At 38.3% G+C, this 17,675-nt stretch overlaps 4 protein-coding genes across 6 annotated transcripts; 2 read left to right on the forward strand and 2 right to left on the reverse strand.

Moving 5' to 3' along the window:
* Nucleotides 1-677: 677 nt before the first annotated feature.
* On the forward strand, nt 678-4,176 carry LOC132201771 (E3 ubiquitin-protein ligase MSL2). Its single transcript, XM_059628225.1, has 5 exons — nt 678-1,024; nt 1,382-1,600; nt 2,100-2,516; nt 2,575-2,751; nt 2,837-4,176. Exons 1-5 carry the CDS (start codon nt 830-832, stop codon nt 3,245-3,247), a joined length of 1,419 nt encoding a protein of 472 aa, XP_059484208.1. The 5' UTR covers nt 678-829; the 3' UTR covers nt 3,248-4,176.
* Nucleotides 4,127-10,464, reverse strand: LOC132201763 (tripeptidyl-peptidase 2). 3 transcript variants are annotated; one of them, XM_059628207.1, is made up of 19 exons: nt 9,817-10,464; nt 9,407-9,612; nt 8,893-9,347; nt 8,671-8,834; nt 8,517-8,621; nt 8,308-8,467; nt 7,884-8,248; nt 7,522-7,830; nt 7,306-7,462; nt 7,064-7,248; nt 6,507-7,005; nt 6,343-6,451; nt 6,046-6,290; nt 5,874-5,903; nt 5,522-5,600; nt 5,250-5,466; nt 4,918-5,194; nt 4,650-4,860; nt 4,127-4,594 (listed from the first exon to the last, which is right to left on the reverse strand). In XM_059628207.1, exons 2-19 carry the CDS (start codon nt 9,575-9,577, stop codon nt 4,385-4,387), a joined length of 3,948 nt encoding a protein of 1,315 aa, XP_059484190.1. In that variant the 5' UTR covers nt 9,578-9,612; nt 9,817-10,464; the 3' UTR covers nt 4,127-4,384. The 3 variants fall into 3 exon arrangements, with proteins under 3 accessions (XP_059484190.1, XP_059484189.1, XP_059484192.1); XM_059628206.1 differs by having other exon boundaries at nt 5,874-5,909; nt 9,817-10,169; XM_059628209.1 differs by lacking the exon at nt 5,874-5,903 and having other exon boundaries at nt 4,129-4,594; nt 9,817-10,156.
* On the forward strand, nt 10,296-15,313 carry LOC132201773 (sphingolipid delta(4)-desaturase DES1). Its single transcript, XM_059628227.1, has 5 exons — nt 10,296-10,800; nt 12,296-12,472; nt 13,120-13,473; nt 13,558-13,769; nt 13,834-15,313. Exons 1-5 carry the CDS (start codon nt 10,719-10,721, stop codon nt 13,969-13,971), a joined length of 963 nt encoding a protein of 320 aa, XP_059484210.1. The 5' UTR covers nt 10,296-10,718; the 3' UTR covers nt 13,972-15,313.
* Nucleotides 15,087-17,593, reverse strand: LOC132201775 (lysosome-associated membrane glycoprotein 1). Its single transcript, XM_059628229.1, has 6 exons — nt 17,439-17,593; nt 16,871-16,966; nt 16,462-16,739; nt 15,941-16,160; nt 15,689-15,871; nt 15,087-15,636 (listed from the first exon to the last, which is right to left on the reverse strand). Exons 2-6 carry the CDS (start codon nt 16,920-16,922, stop codon nt 15,494-15,496), a joined length of 876 nt encoding a protein of 291 aa, XP_059484212.1. The 5' UTR covers nt 16,923-16,966; nt 17,439-17,593; the 3' UTR covers nt 15,087-15,493.
* Between the last annotated feature and the right edge of the window lie 82 nt (nt 17,594-17,675).

A 17,675-nucleotide genomic window follows, 5' to 3' on the forward strand; every position in this document is an offset into this window, starting at 1 on the left:
GTTTTATAAATCTCAAAAAACATTATGGAAAAATTAATTAAAACCTCCGATAAAAGTTTTAAATTTATAATTGTAAGTAATAGTAATTTTTTTGACTATTGACAAACGCGGATTCTGCAAATTTTCCCTGGCTTTCAGAGTTATTTTTCCTTTTGTGTATATAGCTGTGACATAAAATTAAATACAAAATTGTAATCGACACCGCGATTAAATATAGTGTGGATATTAGAATGTGGATTGGACAACAGAAAACATAGTCCCCATAAGAATAATTTCTATGCCGACAACAAAATGGTTAGTTTGTCCAATCCACACTTCCAATACCCATAATTAAATACACGTAAATATGATACGAGAAAAATTTCTCTTAATAATTAGCTTCACTTCACTCTCCATTCCATTCTCTTCATTGATGAAAATTTAAATTTTCGTGAGGCTGTTTTATTTCCAATAATCGCCGGCAGATCTTGCTGCTAGCGATTAAAGGGCGGGAAAATATGCTTTTTTTACCTTTTTTAATTTTTATGTAAATTTTGTGATTAACTTTCATATTTGATCATTTAAAGACATGTTTTACTTACAAAAAAAAAATTCGCATCCGTAGTAATATTATGAATTGAAAGGATTTCCTATATAACAACAAGAAGAGCCCCAGGATGAGGGCGGTGTCTTTGATTCAGACTGTACAATTTAAAGATGGCGGCTTTTGTTTACTACTGCCGTTGCTCCAGAGCAGGTTTTGTCCCTTTGTAAATTTTGCGTTAAGGGATGCAGAGTCGCTCAAACGCGAGTTATCAACGGCGAATTTGAAACTGGGGTTTTCTGCGAAATGAACTCGACCAGTCTCTACGTGTCGACATGTCGATTGGTTCTGCAGGCGGACAGCGAAGATCCGTCCAGCTGGACAGACCTGTACCGGCTGGTGCCCTATCTCAGGCAGAGTTTGTCCTGCACCGTCTGCGGCAACTTGCTCATCGAACCCTTCACACCCACCGACACCAATTGCCAGCACCACGTTTGCAAGGTCCGAATGCCCATAATCGGTGGCCAAATCTATGCTATAATTGTGCAAAATTTCCCACCAAAAGTGTTGTTTTTCAAGGACGTTTATATTTGTGTAATGTTTGGGTGAAAGGTTGCTTTTTAAAATACCTTTAATTGCCTTTGCATTGGCTAATATTTTGCTAAGTCACGTTTCGTGTTGATTATTAAGCATTAATTATGATTTTAGTGCAGAGTTAAGCTGTATTTTGCTAAAAATATAAATAACAATTTTAATACTTTTTTTTAATCAGATTTTAATATTTTTAATTAATTTTTCCAGCATGGTTTTTGAGGGATTTATAAAACAATAATTCATATTGCATTTATGTTGTTTCAGGGTTGTCAAGGTGGTAAAAAGAAACTGAAGCCTTCGTGTAGTTGGTGTAAAAACTATGATAAATATGTGGAAAATGTGCAGCTGCGGATTTTACTCCAGTGTTACAAGAAACTCTGCGAATACATTACAAGTACGGCAATTTACAGAAAACTTGCCTCTGCTGTCAACACGAATGGAGGCAGTTTAGTTGATTTAATAAATGAGGGTGCAGGCTTTAAGGTAAACTGGAGTTCAATTTTATTTTTAAAAAATATAATTTTTTAATTTTTAAACCTAACTTAATTAAATGAGGGATCTTTTGATATTACTTTTGTTAATTACTATTTTGGGATAATTACAAGGAAAATATTAAAAATTCTTATAAAAGAAAGATAAGAAACTTTACTTACAATAGACAGTAAAATACTGTTAATAAAAAATGCTAACTTATTTTCCTTGAAGAAGATGATAAGAAAAAAATTCTGACTAGTCCCACTGCATGCTGAAATAAAAATAAATTTCATTGGAACAAATAGACGTGCTTGTCATCTTTAATCGTGGCTCAAAACCATTTATTGATCTTTTGATGTTTTAATGAACCTTATTTTAAACCTTGTATATTTTCAAGAAAATAATATTTTAATGAAAGTTTAAAAATATGAATTTGAGTGCAATTTACTAAAATAATATCTCGTTGATTGAATTTTTTTTTTTAATTAAAATATAAATTTCTTTCTAGGACGACTACAAAAGTACTGCTGGCCTTTCAAAGTCAGCCTACAGCATTTTGCCGTGCGTATACACAAGCAGTTCAACGCAGACGTCAGGGGCAGTTCCCCCTACGTCACCGGTCACCACTGCTGCCTCGACGGTGACGACTACAAAAGTGGAAACTCCACCACCCATCAAGACAGTGTCCAACGGCCAGTCCTTGTATTCGGTAATGTACGCAAGTGGAAACAAAATCACCTTCAAGAGGAAAGCAAGCGGAGAACAAATTTTTCAAACTACTCCGACCGTGGCCACTACCGTTTTGCAACCTGTGGTGACCGCAACGGCAGCTGTTCCTCAAACGTCAATGGCTGTGGCAGCAACAGCAGCAGCACCAGTCGAGGTTGTTGAGAATGAGTTTAAGAAGCCCAAGCAAGTCAATGCGGTAATACAAATTGTCTATTTTTTTTTCTAAAATTTCAATGCCCCATTCATTTTTATAGGTAAAATCGCCTAAGCCAAAAACTAAAAAGAAGGGCTGTCGGTGTGGAAATGCAACAGCAACGCCGGGAAAATTGACCTGTTGTGGTCAAAGGTGTCCTTGCTATGTGGAGGCCAAGGCCTGCGTAGAGTGCCGCTGCCGGGGATGTCGAAATCCTCACCGCCCTGGGGGCAAAAAGGTAATTTCAGTTGTTAAAACCTAAATATAAAAGTCTATCATTCATTTACACAAATTGTTTTAACCTGATTTTTCAAATTCCTCAGGTCCGGCCCCACATACCAGAGTTGCATTCAATACAAATCCATCTACCAACGCAAACGGCAGGCCAGGCTGCAACTGGTGCAACGGTGAGCGTGGGTCAACAGTTGACGGCCACGACGCATCACTTGCACAACACCAGTGGTGGTATGATGATAACAACCACACCTAGCCGACAGCTGCACCAAATAGTGGCCACCAGTGTTGGCCACTCGTCCACCATCCTTGAGGCAAAAAATTTACAAGGCCAGCAAATTTTAGGGGTGCACCCGCAACTTGTCTATGCTCCCTCATCCACTTTGAACTTGCAAAATGTATCAAGTGTGCTGCCAGCAGCCTTGTTAGTTGGTGACGAAAAGTCGCCGTCAAACTCAGATTCCGAGACTGAGGACAGTGATGTGGACGTGGATGTGTGACCTGATGTACTTTAACGGCAGCAAATCAAATGCTGCCCATTATCATGTTGTCAGTTTACCTTAAGCAATTATTGCCAAGTTCAGCTGATTCACTGGTGGATTGGAGCTTGTTGATTTTTTTTATCAGGCCACCAGTTAACAACTGTGGCTGAAATTAAATTTCTTTTGAATTATAGACCTTTCTTAATCTACTTTTTAATCAATAAGTGGCCAATTTATTTTTACATTTTAAATTAAATTTTCAAGGTGTGACCTTTTAAATTTTAAGGATGTAGTATTATTCCTTTCAGACACGCGAAATGTCAATTCTGGCACAGTGGTAAATGGCATTCATTGATCACGGAGCATTAGATTGGAGAATGAAACTAGCTTACAAAGCAGAAAGATTTTTTGATGTGTTGATATTGCAATATTGAGTCTTCGTTAATCTTAAAAAAATACGAGGCTGGCTTGAGGGTAGTGCAAATTATTTCATAAGAAATTACAGCAAGCTTCTACTAATTTTCAAGTTTCAACATAATTTAATATTACTATGCTTATGTTCCAAGATTCAGGGTGTTCTCTGAAGTGTAAAAACTCGGCATATGATGCATTTTTTTGGAATAAAGATGCATAAATCTACTTCCACCATTCCAATAGTTGCAAAATCTGTAAATCTCAGTATTTTTGCTACACTTTGCAGGCATGATCTCTAGTCATTCAATTAATATTTTCCTCTCGTTTACATGACAACAGCCATTTTCTATCATTTTGTATTTTCAATTAATATGGAGTTATGTGGTGTTCCTGTAATAATTGTATCATAATCATTCAAATTATATTTAGTGAAATGCATCTGTATTTGTCATAATTCATAATCATTAAAAAACTGATAATCAGCCGATTAAATAATGAGTAGAACTTGTAAATAAAGAGTATCATGATCTTGACCACAAGTGTCTTATTGAAAATCCACAAAATAAAATTAAAATTGCTTTAACTTGATCCATTTTAATAGGTTTAAAGGTTAATTTATAAAGTTTCAATCAAACTGTCCTGTGCTCAATACAATGAAAGTGGCTGATTCAGTCACTTCCGGTTCAGTCACAATGATCCTGGAGTTTTCACATAACATGTAGTGTAGAAGCACCCAATGCTTTAGAAAGGATGGTATGTGGCAGGGTAGCGGACAGGCAAACCTGCTTCCAGGTGGTGCGCTGCGTGTTCCCATCCTAAGTTCTGCAGGTATTGCAAGCACTTGACATCCAAGTCCCGGCTTTGCTTCTCCTCCTGCTGCTTCTGTGTCAACTTTAAAGCTCTTCCATAGTGTTCATTGACAAGGGCATGTTGAATTGAGAATGGAATCACCTAAAGTTGAAATTGGAGATTCTTTAACGATTAAAAATAATTTTCGAGCACATACCTTGCTGTCACTGTAGTCTGCAAACTTGAGAATGTCTTTCATGATGGCATCTATTTCTGCAGGGGTCGGCGAAGGAAGAACAATTTCCACCCCCTCTTGCACTACTTCAACAGGATCCAAGCCTCGCTGGGCTGCCAAGTGGAGTTCAGAAAGAATAGAACCTTTTCGCACCAAGGCATCAATTAAGGCAGCTTTCTGTTTTTCCATTTGGCTGTTCAAAAATTTAATTAACCCACACACAAAAAAAAATGTATTAAAAGCGACTAACGTTTTAATTTTAGCAGAATCTGGTCTAGAGTCATTTTTCAGGCCAAAAAATGCAAGTAGCTTTTCTTGATTTACTAAACTGATTATCTGGTTGGCGAGCGCCAGTGCTTCAACCGTTAGGTGAGGATGTGAAAAAAGCAGCTCGGTGCTGTTTGGTTCTCCAAAGAAATCACTCAGAGATTGAAGGCGAGCTAGCAGAAGCGGCAAATGATCAGGGAAGTCGGCATTGAGCTTTGCAAAAATCGTATTGTTTAGCTCCATGTTAGCACCTCGAAGACCTGTCAAAAAAATTATCCTTTTTTTTAATCGTTTACCAGATTATATGAGATGTACCAATTTTTGAAAGCCAGCTGATTTGCATATCTCGCAGAGCTTCGTTGAACTCGTCCGCTTTGCTACGCTCTTTTTCCTTTGAGCCCTCTTTGCTTTCTGCTGAGCTGGACGAGCAAGTAGCAGCAGCAGCGGCAGCAGCTGCCGCTACTTTACTGCCATTGTTGCTCTGTTTCTTGGGTGGTTCTGGAGGCAAAATATACCGGAAGCTGTACAAATCCTAAAAATATCACAATAAATACGCATCTATGAAAACATGCTTTCAGAAAACTTACAACTTTCTTGCCAATTTCGTCTTTTGCCAAAGATATTGTGCCTGAAAGATACTGTCCCATTGTTGCTCCCTTCAGGCTCCTGAAATATTTGATTCATTAAAAAACATAATTATTCTATAATGTTACATTTCCCATACATAATTATTGCATTAATGTTATGATGAACTGTTTCAAGAAAGATTTCGTCTAATCAATTTTAAATGTGTATTACTTTTGAGCTTCTCTATGAAATACAACAATTTATGCAGAAGCCCAGTTATTTACACATTGATAGCATTATATATCGAGTGATTGATTATAGTGGAAGAGTCATGCCAGAGTCATGCATAGAAAGCAATACTCGGAAACGTACCACATGCTGTCGGGTCTTTTTCTATGATTGCTCCAGCCACAAGTTGAAAAATAAATTAGCACATGAGAAAAACTTAAGGTGATAAATCACGTGTCTTGAGATACGAAAGCATATATCTGCCACCTTGATTGTTAAGTACAAGTTTGAGCAATGAACACCTTGATATACTTACTTCTCATTAGGCAGGGGGGTGATGTAAATTGGCTGGGTGGAACCAGGAGCCAAGCTGACTGGCTGGGCTTTCTTTCCAGCAACTAAAGCTTGAGAGTGGCTGGTGTAGACATCCAGGGTTAAAGTGGACGGAAGTTTCTGGGCTAGCAAAAGGGTAAGGTCAGAGAGTCTGTCAAGGAGCTCTCGACGTTCATGACGAACATGCATTTTCAAGATGAAGTCACCCTTTTCCACTTTGACCAAATACTAAAAAATTTCTTGTTGAAAAAATAAAAATAAAATAATTTGTTGCAAATACTTTGCAAGGATATGCATCTCCAGCAGCAATTAGCTGTTTGTTACTGTCAAATAGCATCCACAGCTGCGATTCATATTCAGACTCATAGAGCAAGTCACTTAGCAAAGCACTGAAGTAATAGGAATTAATAATAATTATGTACATCAATATATTTTAGTCTTTACCTATTAGGGGAGATTTCTGTTGCTTTGTTAATATGGAAAGAATATGACAACTGCAATTCATAAATTTGCCGTTCCGGGGGGATCACATCTCTTGAGCCAAGAGCACAGACCTTTGAGTCATTAGGTCGCAAAACTTGTACCTGAGTTTTCAAAGAAATGACTGGCGCCAATTCTTCGTGCCGCAGTCCGCTCTTCACTTCCAAATGAAGGATGCCGTCAGCTCCATGCATAGTGACTGATGGTGATTCTGGCTTAAGTCCGTGGAAGGATAATGAGTAGTCGATGGAGACATCTCCCAAGCTAGCCCACCATTTGGCCACAACGGCTTCCAGAACTATGCCACCTTTGACAGGAAACCCGTGAACTGCTTCAGATTGTTGGCTAATGCTGACCATCTTGTGGAATTCCTGAGTTTTGCACACTAACTGAGGACGTAGCTGCACACAGTGGAGGACAAAACGACTATTCTTGGTGTCTTTTCGTGCTTTCAGGCGGAGGACTATAATATTTTTAGGCTAAAAAGTGCTTAATATTATAAATTAATCATTTATATGTACCTGCCCAGGTGGCATCCTCAGGCACTTGTACAAAGTGGCGCTTTATAGTTCCAGGCTTAAAGTGGACGTCTTTGAACACCATGTCGGGCAGTTCATTTCTCTCAACACTTGCTGGCTTGACGACAGTGATAGGAACTTCAAAAACAGGTCCTTTTTCTACACAAGCGACATCGAATGCTTTGATGCTGAATAAATTTTTTGCTTAGGTGAATATTGAAACAAAAAACATATAATTACAATACCTTGTAAAATGCGCTCCAGTTTCCAAGGCAGTCGGGTCAACTTTTATGGCAAAAGGCCTTGCCATATACATCATATCCAAATGGTTTGGATACTCTACCCAAGGTGCTGAGCATGTCAAGGCAAAGCGAACATTGAAATCAATTTTGGGCTTTGGATCTAAAAATAAAATTATCGTCGTAACAATAGATGCAATATAATAAAATTATAAATATTACCAGCATAATCGTTTTTCAGGAAGAATGGCTCCACCGTAATGCTGTGCTCTTTTGCCTTGTCTTGCAGACCTCCACGCATGTGGATTCCCTTGCTGGAGGTTCCGCATGTGACATGAAAGCGTACATCTCTTTCGCAAGCATTAGAGTATTTGCAAAGGTGAGCAAACGCCCTCTCGACTTGCAAAAGTCCGTGTCCCTGAGCAAATACGTCCAGGTCTTCCATAAACTGGGCTGTGCTTTCAATTGCTCTTTTCACGCTATAGGGAGAGTATGGAAGTGAAAGGCTCTTCATTCCAGAGAGAAGAACAGCTGGAATGTTTAATTTTATGTATGGTATCTACAAAAATATTATTGTAACTTACCGATGGCTCCACAAACATGAGGGGCAGCCATACTAGTGCCATTCATCAGCTGAGTGCCTCTAAGAGTGAAAGCAGGCACTGAGGCAATTGCTCCACCTGGGGCGCAAATGCTGACGCCAAAGTCCCCATCGATTGTGGGACCTCGAGATGTCCAAGTATAAGGAGTGCCAGGAAGCTTTTTCCGCAAAGAATACTCAGCTGCCATCATGTCTGGAGAGACGTAAGCTCCGACTCCTATCACAGCATTGGTGCTTATATCAGGAGGAGTGCCAATGGTACAAAGAGCAGGGCCATGATTGCCAGCAGAGGCAATCCAAATCACTCCGTAGTTATTGATTACTTCATTCATCAACTCTCCAATACGTCTATAATATGGTTAAAAAATTAGCAAAATCATTCCTAGTGTAATTAATGAATTACACACCCTGAATTCGACCAGTGCGCATGTTCTCCATAACTCATATTAATGACGTCGATGTGACCATTCCAACCATCATCGTCCAGAGACTCCTCTTTGCTCATGATTCTCGTCATAGCTCTCACCAAAGCAGTTCCAGTTTCCATTGACCCCAAACGGTTGTCGCCTGCAATAAAAAAAATTAGAGAAATTTACAAATAATTATAAATTTTTACCAATGGTGAAGGAAACAACTTGTGCTCCGGGGGCAATTCCATTTTTCTCTGGGCTGTCGGGACAATAAGCAGCCGCAATTGAAGCAACATGAGTTCCATGGCTTGCTGCAGTAAGAAATTAGAATCATAAAATTCATTAAAAATAAACCCTTACAGCACATAGAAACAATTTCTAAAGTGTTCCCATCATCATGAAAGTTTACACTGTAGTGCAGCTGGTCTGATTTAGTTAGAGGTGCAAAGTCTCTTGTTTTCCTAAAGGGGCCCATGACGATGCATTTCTCTAAATCTCCCTCTTCTGTTGTGTCAATACACGCTCTGAGAATTAAAACTAAAATTTTAGAGGACTTTGACAATTTAAATAATAATTACGAACCTCCACATATCTCCATCATAAAAAACGACACAGTCATAAGCTGGCCCTGGATCATAATATTTCTTTTCCATAGAGGCCAAGAGCTCTATCTGGTTCTCCAGGTCTTCTTTAATCAATTTCTCGGCACCAGTAGGTTGCGGATATTTTGTTTCAAATTCTTGCAGCTTCCTCGCAGCATCTGCCTGCGCCTTTTTGTGCCCTGGTTCCCACAGCCGTTCCTTGCGCTCTTTCTCAATTCGTTCCCTCAACTTTGACGGGTACAGTTCAAAAGCATTCTTAACGCCTACATGATATTTTCCACTGGGATTCTTCCAATCCTTGGGGATTCTCAGCTTGCGACCTGTCAGACCAGTGATGGCTCCATCCTTGACCTCAACAACAGAGGATGTGTCCACATCTCCGGCGCCACTGCAGTCGACTCTTTCGATGACCTTTGGCTTTCCATCACTTGTGACCTGAGAGCAAAATTAGCTATAATACTGGAGGCCCTTTGGGGAAAGTATTATGTAAGTACCTGGAGTCCGTCTGCTCCTGGATCGACTCCCGAATCAAAAATTGCAATAACAGTGCCCCTCCCGTCGTACTCAGGGTATTTGTTGAGAAAGGCTGAAACGCCTGTTTCCTTTTTTGGAAGGAGTCCCCAGACTGGAAAATCGCTATCCACAGTTTCACTTGGAGATGCCATGTTGCTACGGGCCCTAGGACGCCTATGACCCAAACCTAAAAATTTAAATGAGGTGGTGGGTTTAAGCTGATCAAGGAAAATGATAGTCACACTTTTGTTTTACAACTCTAGTCGGGCGAAATAAAAATAATAAGTGCAACGAAGACAGCTACTGAGACGTGTTAAAGCAGCAGCTTTGTTTTTCTTTTTGATTCACTGAACATTTTTAAAACTTTTATTGGGAAATTAAGTAATTTTACCTGCAACCTGTAGTTGACGTTGGAATGCAGAATAGAGTCTTAATCTGCTTGTGTACAACACGGTAGCCAAAACAGTAATTTTGCTGAATTATTTAAAACCCTCCTGATCAAATCAGATGACCAGAGAAAAGAAAACGAATTATTTCCCCTGCGAAAACCGGTCTCTACTTCAAAATCTATTTCAGCAATATGGAAGGAGGGAAATGGCGTAGGGTTTCATGGAGGTAGATGGATTTTGAAGAAATTCTAAACCTTTACTTGGGTAGATATCAATTATTATGGCAAAAAAAGTTGTAGGGAAAAATAAAATCAATGTTTTTAATCCTATATTTAACAAATAAAACACTAATTACGTCGCATTACCAACCCTCTTGTTTAAAAATATTAGTCTCCTTTCGTTGCACTCCACTTTCATCTTCTCCCCCTACCGGCAAAAAAATTGTCAAGTCGCGAACCTGTTGTTCGCTGTCGTTTTTCGGGTTGAGGGGAGCGACTTTGCGGTTTGTGGTACCGTTACAGATTTTGTGCACACAATATCTTCGCCTAGTAATCAATAGGTTCAAAACATGCCATGCACCAATATCGCACCATCACCAAATCACGCAAGACAATAACCTCCCCTCGCAATTCGTATGTGCACCGGCGCTGTCATCCTGGCTCGCGCCTCGCGCAGTTGCTAGAGGCTTCGCGGTGGTCAACGAAGTAGGTAGGAGGAGGGCGTTGCCTTTCAGTGAAGGAAGGAAAGGACGGCTGGCAGGGCGCTTTGGTGCTTTGGTGTCTCGATTGGTTGTCGGCATTCTAGTCCAGAACGAGACCGAACTTGAAAGGACTGGTTTCCGGATCTTCAGCACCAGCAGGACAACCCGTCAGAACCCTAGCAAAAGGGTTCGTGGCGATTTAGGATGGGACAGCACGTGACCAGGACCGACTTTGAGTGGAGCTACACGGAAGAACCGCACGCAAGCCGGCGAAAGGAAATTCTAGGTACATATATAAATTCATGCAACGAAAAGTAGCGGTTCTCAATCATTATGTAACAGGCGTCAGCTGACTTCCATAATGATTTTATCAAAATTTACTGAAATGAAAAATTAAAGAGGATCGATCGTGAATTGGAACGTCAAAAATTGCCACATACATAATTATTTAAAAAAAATATGTATTTTTTTATTCATAGCCTTTGTCTCAAATGAGTGACGGAACTTCTTCCTGTTTGGGAAGGGTTTGGTTTTTGTATATGAAATTTTAGTAAAAAGTATTGACGAACAGGTCTATCGACAAAATCACGTGCATGGTCTGTCTAAACAGGTGGGCTTGAATCATGAGGGTATTCCAACAGATAAGAATAATCTAAATACACGGATGAGTTATAGACGACACAAAAATTATGTGACATCCTTTCCCCTTTGAAAAAATATTCACGCCTCTTGTAGTCACGTATGTGCATCTTATAAACGCACCACGCTTTCTTATCAGCTTTTGAGGTTGGAGACTGGAGACGTAAGGAAAAGTCTAAAGGTGTAGGCCGAACCACCAGCAATTGAGATTAGATTTTATTACATTTTGCTGATACTAAAAATCACGTGCCTTTTATAATATTCACGGAGTTATCATTTTTGGCGAACGGTGTTGTTGCTCTTTTATTTTGAAATAGAATTATATATTATATTTAGGAACAAGTAGAATTATAAAAAAAATACACACAAATACAAAATTGAGTGACAAATAACATACTAAAAATGTATCTAAGTAAGATAAAAAATAATTTTCTGCTTAATTTTAAGTCCAGAAATTTACCTCTGTTAATTTGAATTATGCTTGGATAATCATCATTTTACATCGGCGCTGTCATTTGTCTTTTTAAAATGTAACGCAAATCTGAAACTTGCGTAAAATTAAAAAAAAATTAATTAATTAATTTTAAGCTATGCTTCAGCTATTAATTGGTATTAGGTAATTTTGAACAAGATAAGTCGCATGAAATAATCTAAATTTGAATTTTTTTAAATCAATATTTGGCTGCTTTGGAATTTTAATCAATAATCATTTTGAAAATCATGCTCTCATGCTCATTAGCACACAGCAGTGAATTTTGATTTTAAACTTAGTTAATGATTAATTAATTAATTTTAGTTGTTACTGTGGTTCGGAAAAACCCCAATCAGATAATTCCTTAGTGAATAATGTCACAATCAGATCATTGAATGCTCCAGTAGTACCCTGGTGATATGGAATTTTAAAATTTCTTATTTAAATGAAATTATATATAAATTATTTCTTAATTTTACTACTTCTTTAATATCTCAAGTCATACAGAATAGTATTCCTACATTGCTATCTCCAAAAGAAAGCATTTTTTTTTAATGAGTAAATACTCATAGAAACAGACCATCCAATTGAAGAAAATTGGGAAAATTAATCGTGATTCTTAATATATGAAAATCTAATCTAATTTTTTTATGTTCTCTTTCATTTCCAGCCAAATATCCGCAGATTAAGAAGCTCTTCGGGCATGACCCAAACTTCAAATGGGTTGCATTGGGCATGATGGCCCTGCAGGCTGTGCTCCTGATGGTAGTCAAAGATTTTTCGTGGCCGATGCTAATCCTCGCTTCCTACTGCATAGGCGGAGTCATCAACCACTCTCTCATGCTCGGTATGAGTATTTTTTTTTTGCGTTCCTTCCATTTTTGCGCTTTGAAGATGTCTCTTTTGTCAGCTAAAATAAAAACTTGTCCTGCAAAGACGTAGTTGCAAATCAATAATTTTTGTCCGGACTAATTGGATATCAGCCATTTGAATTAGACCTTGATAACTTGATTAATTTTATCTCTGAAAGAACCGAAGTTCTTAATTGTTGGCTCTGAATTTGAATGTACTGTACAGGTTGGCTACAAATATTGTGCTAACTTTCAAGAGCTGTCTTCTATTTTTTCTGGTGACGAACTTCCAAGTTTCTTTCCACCTTGTTCAGCATCATTTATTGGAATGAAATTTTTTTGATAATTAATCGCACCCAGATCCCCACTTTATTGCTTGCTCTGTAAATAGAAGCATGGTAGGAAAATTTGAAGTCTATAAAGAAATCAAGGAATGCAATTAAAAAAAAATTAATAAGCATTTTAAAGGTTATTGCATTGCATAAATAATGTTACATCAAGCATCATTTTGTACTGAAACATATCCTGCTCTAAAATTGTATGTATAATTGTTTCGTCTTTGACCTTAATCACTGGCATGTGTTTTGTACCTCACGTAGAGTGTTTCAACATTGTAAAATTAATTTTTGGAACAATTTTCCAGCCGTCCATGAAATTGCCCACAACCAGGCATTTGGCCACGGCCAACCATTGCTGAACAGGTGGTTTGGCATTTTCGTCAATTTGCCCATAGTCCTGCCATTTTCTGTGAGTTTTAAAATCTACCACCTTGAGCACCACCGTTACCAGGGTGACGAGATCAAAGACACCGACATCCCCACATACCTGGAAGCGCGGCTTTTCTGCAATACATTTGGCAAGTTCTGCTGGGTGTGTCTGCAGCCATTGTTTTATGCATTCCGCCCGCTAGTGACCTACCCCAAGACACCTTCCAAACTCGAAGTCATCAACGTTATCATCCAAATGATTTTCAACTTCTTAGTATACCAATATGTTGGTAAGTAAATTTTAAACACATTTTTAAGGGAAAAATTAATTTGATAAAGTATAACAATTGTTGCTAAAATTTTGATTTTTTAAGGTGGGAAAGCTTTGACCTACCTTGGTGTAGGTTCACTGCTCGCCATGGGGTTGCACCCTGTTGCTGGTCACTTCATTTCTGAACACTACATGTTCAGGAAAGGCTATGAGACTTACTCTTATTACGGGCCTCTAAACTTTATTACTTTCAACGTTGGTTATCATAATGAGCACCACGACTTCCCAGCTGTTCCAGGCTCTAGATTACCAGAGGTGTTTATTTAGATAATAAAATTTCCAGTCTTTTACTTAATTAAGATATTAATTTTGAATGCAGGTGAAGAAAATCGCAGCCGAGTATTACGACAATCTGCCGCAGCACCATTCCTGGACAGCAGTTTTGTACGACTTCATCATGGACCCTGATATTGGTCCATATGCGCGAATCAAGAGGAAATCGAAGGGTCTGGATTAAGTCAATAAGATGATTCACCTGAAAGTACTCAAATTTACGATCTGACTGTGGACCATGAGTGTGCATGAGTTTGATCGGTGTGCACTAAAGAGTGTAAATTATTTTGTTATCAATTTGTTGATGTGATGCCAATCATCAAATGTCTGGTAATCTCATTCTCTTGAGTGAATTGCTGTGTAAAATTTCAAACGGTTCATTGTTCATTGCTAAGCTAAAAGAAAATGCGTTGCAGGTACGTGCAAGCTTGTTAAGTATTTAAGCTAAGTAATAATTAATCCTGTGTGTTCCAAATGATTGAGAGCTCACCATCTCTGTTTTATGGCGCAAGTTACCTTAATAAAAAAAGGTGATGTGCTGTCCGCAATCGCTAAATTTTATATTTATTGCATCTATCCTAAGCACTGATGTAGGAGTGCCTCTAATTGCATTTAGCTGTGCTAATTTTGCTTACAACATTTATGTCACTGTAGTTCTTATCAGTTTAACAGTGAAAGTCATTATTATTTTATTATATTTCAGTAGACCAGAATTTTATTTCTTAGATCATTTGTATTTTTTGTTTTTAGAAGCAAGAAAAAAAACGTTCTCTGATACAAAAAAAGTGTTTATTTTAATTGGTTCACATGTTTTTATGCATAAATACTGATAAATACTAAATGAATAATTCACAGAAAAATTTCTCATCATGGTTTTTAACAACAAAAAAGGCTGATATTGAGGATTTATAGTTAAAGATACCAGTCAGCTTAAAAACAAGACATTAATCTTTGATTTCTTATCTTAAATAACTTGACGGAATTAATTAGGAAAGTTGCATTATTTTTTTTTGCATGCAAAATTCTTAAAAAAAGGATTGAATAAAATAAATCACGCTACACCACTATGATGCCAGAAATTTAGAAAAGAAAATACATTTTCAAACATATTATAATTATTACAACATGATGCATTGGAGCAAAGTTGAACTCAATGAGATGAATTACTCTTTAATAGGGGGCTTTTGGTCGCAGGATTCTGGAAGCAGGGACTATCTATCTGTACCTTTATAAATTTTCGACCCTAGCCTAGACTTGAACAAATACACAAAACACAAAATTTGAAGAAAACAAGACAAATCTGCAAAATGTCCTTTATTGACTTTCAGACCCAACATAAACAATGGAATCTTTCACAATATTGCAACTAAAATTTGGTGTGGGCAAGCTTAACATTATTCAGTTCGCACTAGCTTTTAAAAGTGGCACCAATCATTCCACTGAAAAAGATATTCAGTCAATCAAAAATGGAATTCGCTACAAAACCCATTCTAATAATTGTACCCCCACTTGTATCACATCATTCCTCTGCACGCCACATTCTACAAATTTTGTGTCTTTTGCAGCATTCGAAACATTCCATTTTCCCCATAAAATATAGAATAAATTTTTTCTCTGTATCTACTATTGCTAAGAAATTTCATGTCTTGTGACTGAGAGTGGCAACGATTGATTGATCAAGGCGTGCAGTGGATTCTGCTAGTCATTTACATAGACAGATAACCGCTCTGGCGCGAGCGACGCCTGCCAACAAGATACGCAATCAGCACAATCACCACCAGAGCAGCGAGGGCGCAACCGACCACAATGGGCACAATGTCCGCAGAATCAGCAGCCTCACAGTCGCTTGCTGAAAATTACAAATGACTTAACGACTTAAGATAATTTTAAATCAATTTTACCAGCTCCAAACTTGTTGTCTGTGGCAGCGTGGAAGGCCTGGAGTTGCAACTGGGTGATTTCCAGGGTCGAGTTTCCAGTCAGGTTGAATGACTCCACCTTCGTGCAACGGTAAGACATGGCCAGGGGAATGGGTGGGATCTGGGTTTGAATGGTTTTTGATTCCAGGGTAATAACATCTTTTCCTGAAATTAATTATTTTTTTCTTCGTAATTTTTGCAATTTTTTTTTTTTTTTTTTTAATTTTGACTCACCAGCAGCACCAGGGAAGTTAGTTGGGTAAACGCTGGCGGTCAGTTTCGTAACATGGTACGACTTGGTGGTGGTGTTCAAGGTGAAAACAATGTCGATCTTATCCATCTGGCCAGCTGGAAGACCCACTGGGGCCCACGAGATGGAAATGCTCTGCGTTTCGTTGTCGCATGTTCCACTCGCAACACTGTTGATGGGGACAACAAGATCCACGCTTCCGGTCTGAAATTTTGAGCATACTTATTACTATAATATACAATTTTTAGATTAGGTTTTTAAAAATGGGAAAAAAATGTTTAATGATTGTGAGAAAAGTTATTAGCAAAGCAAGTGACTAGGGGTGACGGCAGTTTCATTTTGCGCTGACAATTGGTCATGAGTTCAACGGCAGCAACGATGATTCATACAACCACATCAAAATGCAAGTGGTGGTAAAGTGTCAATTTTAAAAAAGGAAATGAGAAATGTAAATAAATATAATTATGACCCGGTTTGAATACTGCCTTTTTAACAGTTTAATAACCTTGTTATCCGTCTTTGTATATTCGATGGACATCTTAATTGTAGCCTGGATCATCAGACAGGTGATATTGTTTTTATCAGTGACATTCCAGTTGCCAATTTCTGGAGGAACTGGAATTGGAGTAGGAGGTGCGGCGGTGCTTGTTGTTGTGGTGGTCGCAGAGGTCGTAGTTGCAGGGGTTGTGGTTGAGGGTGTTGTCGTCGTGGGTGCGGGATTCGTTGTTGTCTCTGGCGCATCAGTTGTTGTTGTAAATGGTAGAGGATCTGATATCGCACAGTCTTGAAAATAAATTTTTTTGTAGTAAAATGTAAAATTGAATTTAATTGCATATGGTTAAATGTTGATATTCTTGTATACTTAATTTTGTATACTAAATGTAGAAAAACATTCTTGGTAAAAAAAAACTTACAAATTGGCGACACAAGCAGGAGCAACAAGATAGGAACTCCAGCTCGAAACATTTTGGAGCTTGATCTTTTGGCTGGACACGTTTGTGGCACGAACGCTGGAGAGAATGTGTACAAAAAGATGGAGATCAGAAATGATCGAATATACCGTGCGCAAAACAAACAGAACGCAGACAGATCTTTACTTATGAAGATAAAGATTTGAAGGGGAGCATTTTCTATTATGCACTCGGCCTCTAAAAAAGGTCTAAACTGCACCAAAAAAATACTTTGGTGGCGTGCAGCGACCCTTCCACAACTGCGTATTAGAATAAGTTCATCAGGAAAGACTCAAATATTCTAACGAACTTTGTAACGGAAAGATTTAAAGTTGCTAATCGCCTTGAAAGGAACGAGAAAGAATTGGAAAGACGAGGAAATTAAATGGCGTCTCGTTCAAAACAAATTGCTAATCACGGACTAAAAAGCCAGAAAGACGGCTTTTGTGATGCTTGATATCGTTCTATTTTACTCCGTTTAAGCAGATCCAAAAGGAAAATCTAATTAACTATTTACCCAACTCATACTTACGTAATTATCTCCAAAGAGCAGAGCTAAATTTCAGAAAAGTCCAATGCAAAGCCGAGCTGTTGGGAACTGCAAGAAATCTCTATCATGTGATTGTGACGTCACAAAAAATTAGCCTCCCTCTTCTCTACACAGTCTACACACAACGTCGAATGTATTGCGAACGCGAAGTCTCCTTGCGCGAGGTGGTAGGTGTGGTTGATTTTTGGCGACATTATTACATTTTGCAAATTTCAGTTT

The sequence above is a fragment of the Neocloeon triangulifer genome, unplaced genomic scaffold (assembly GCF_031216515.1).
Source record: "Neocloeon triangulifer isolate White Clay Creek 2 clone unplaced genomic scaffold, ASM3121651v1 ptg000014l, whole genome shotgun sequence".
Taxonomy (NCBI): Eukaryota; Metazoa; Arthropoda; class Insecta; order Ephemeroptera; family Baetidae; genus Neocloeon; species Neocloeon triangulifer.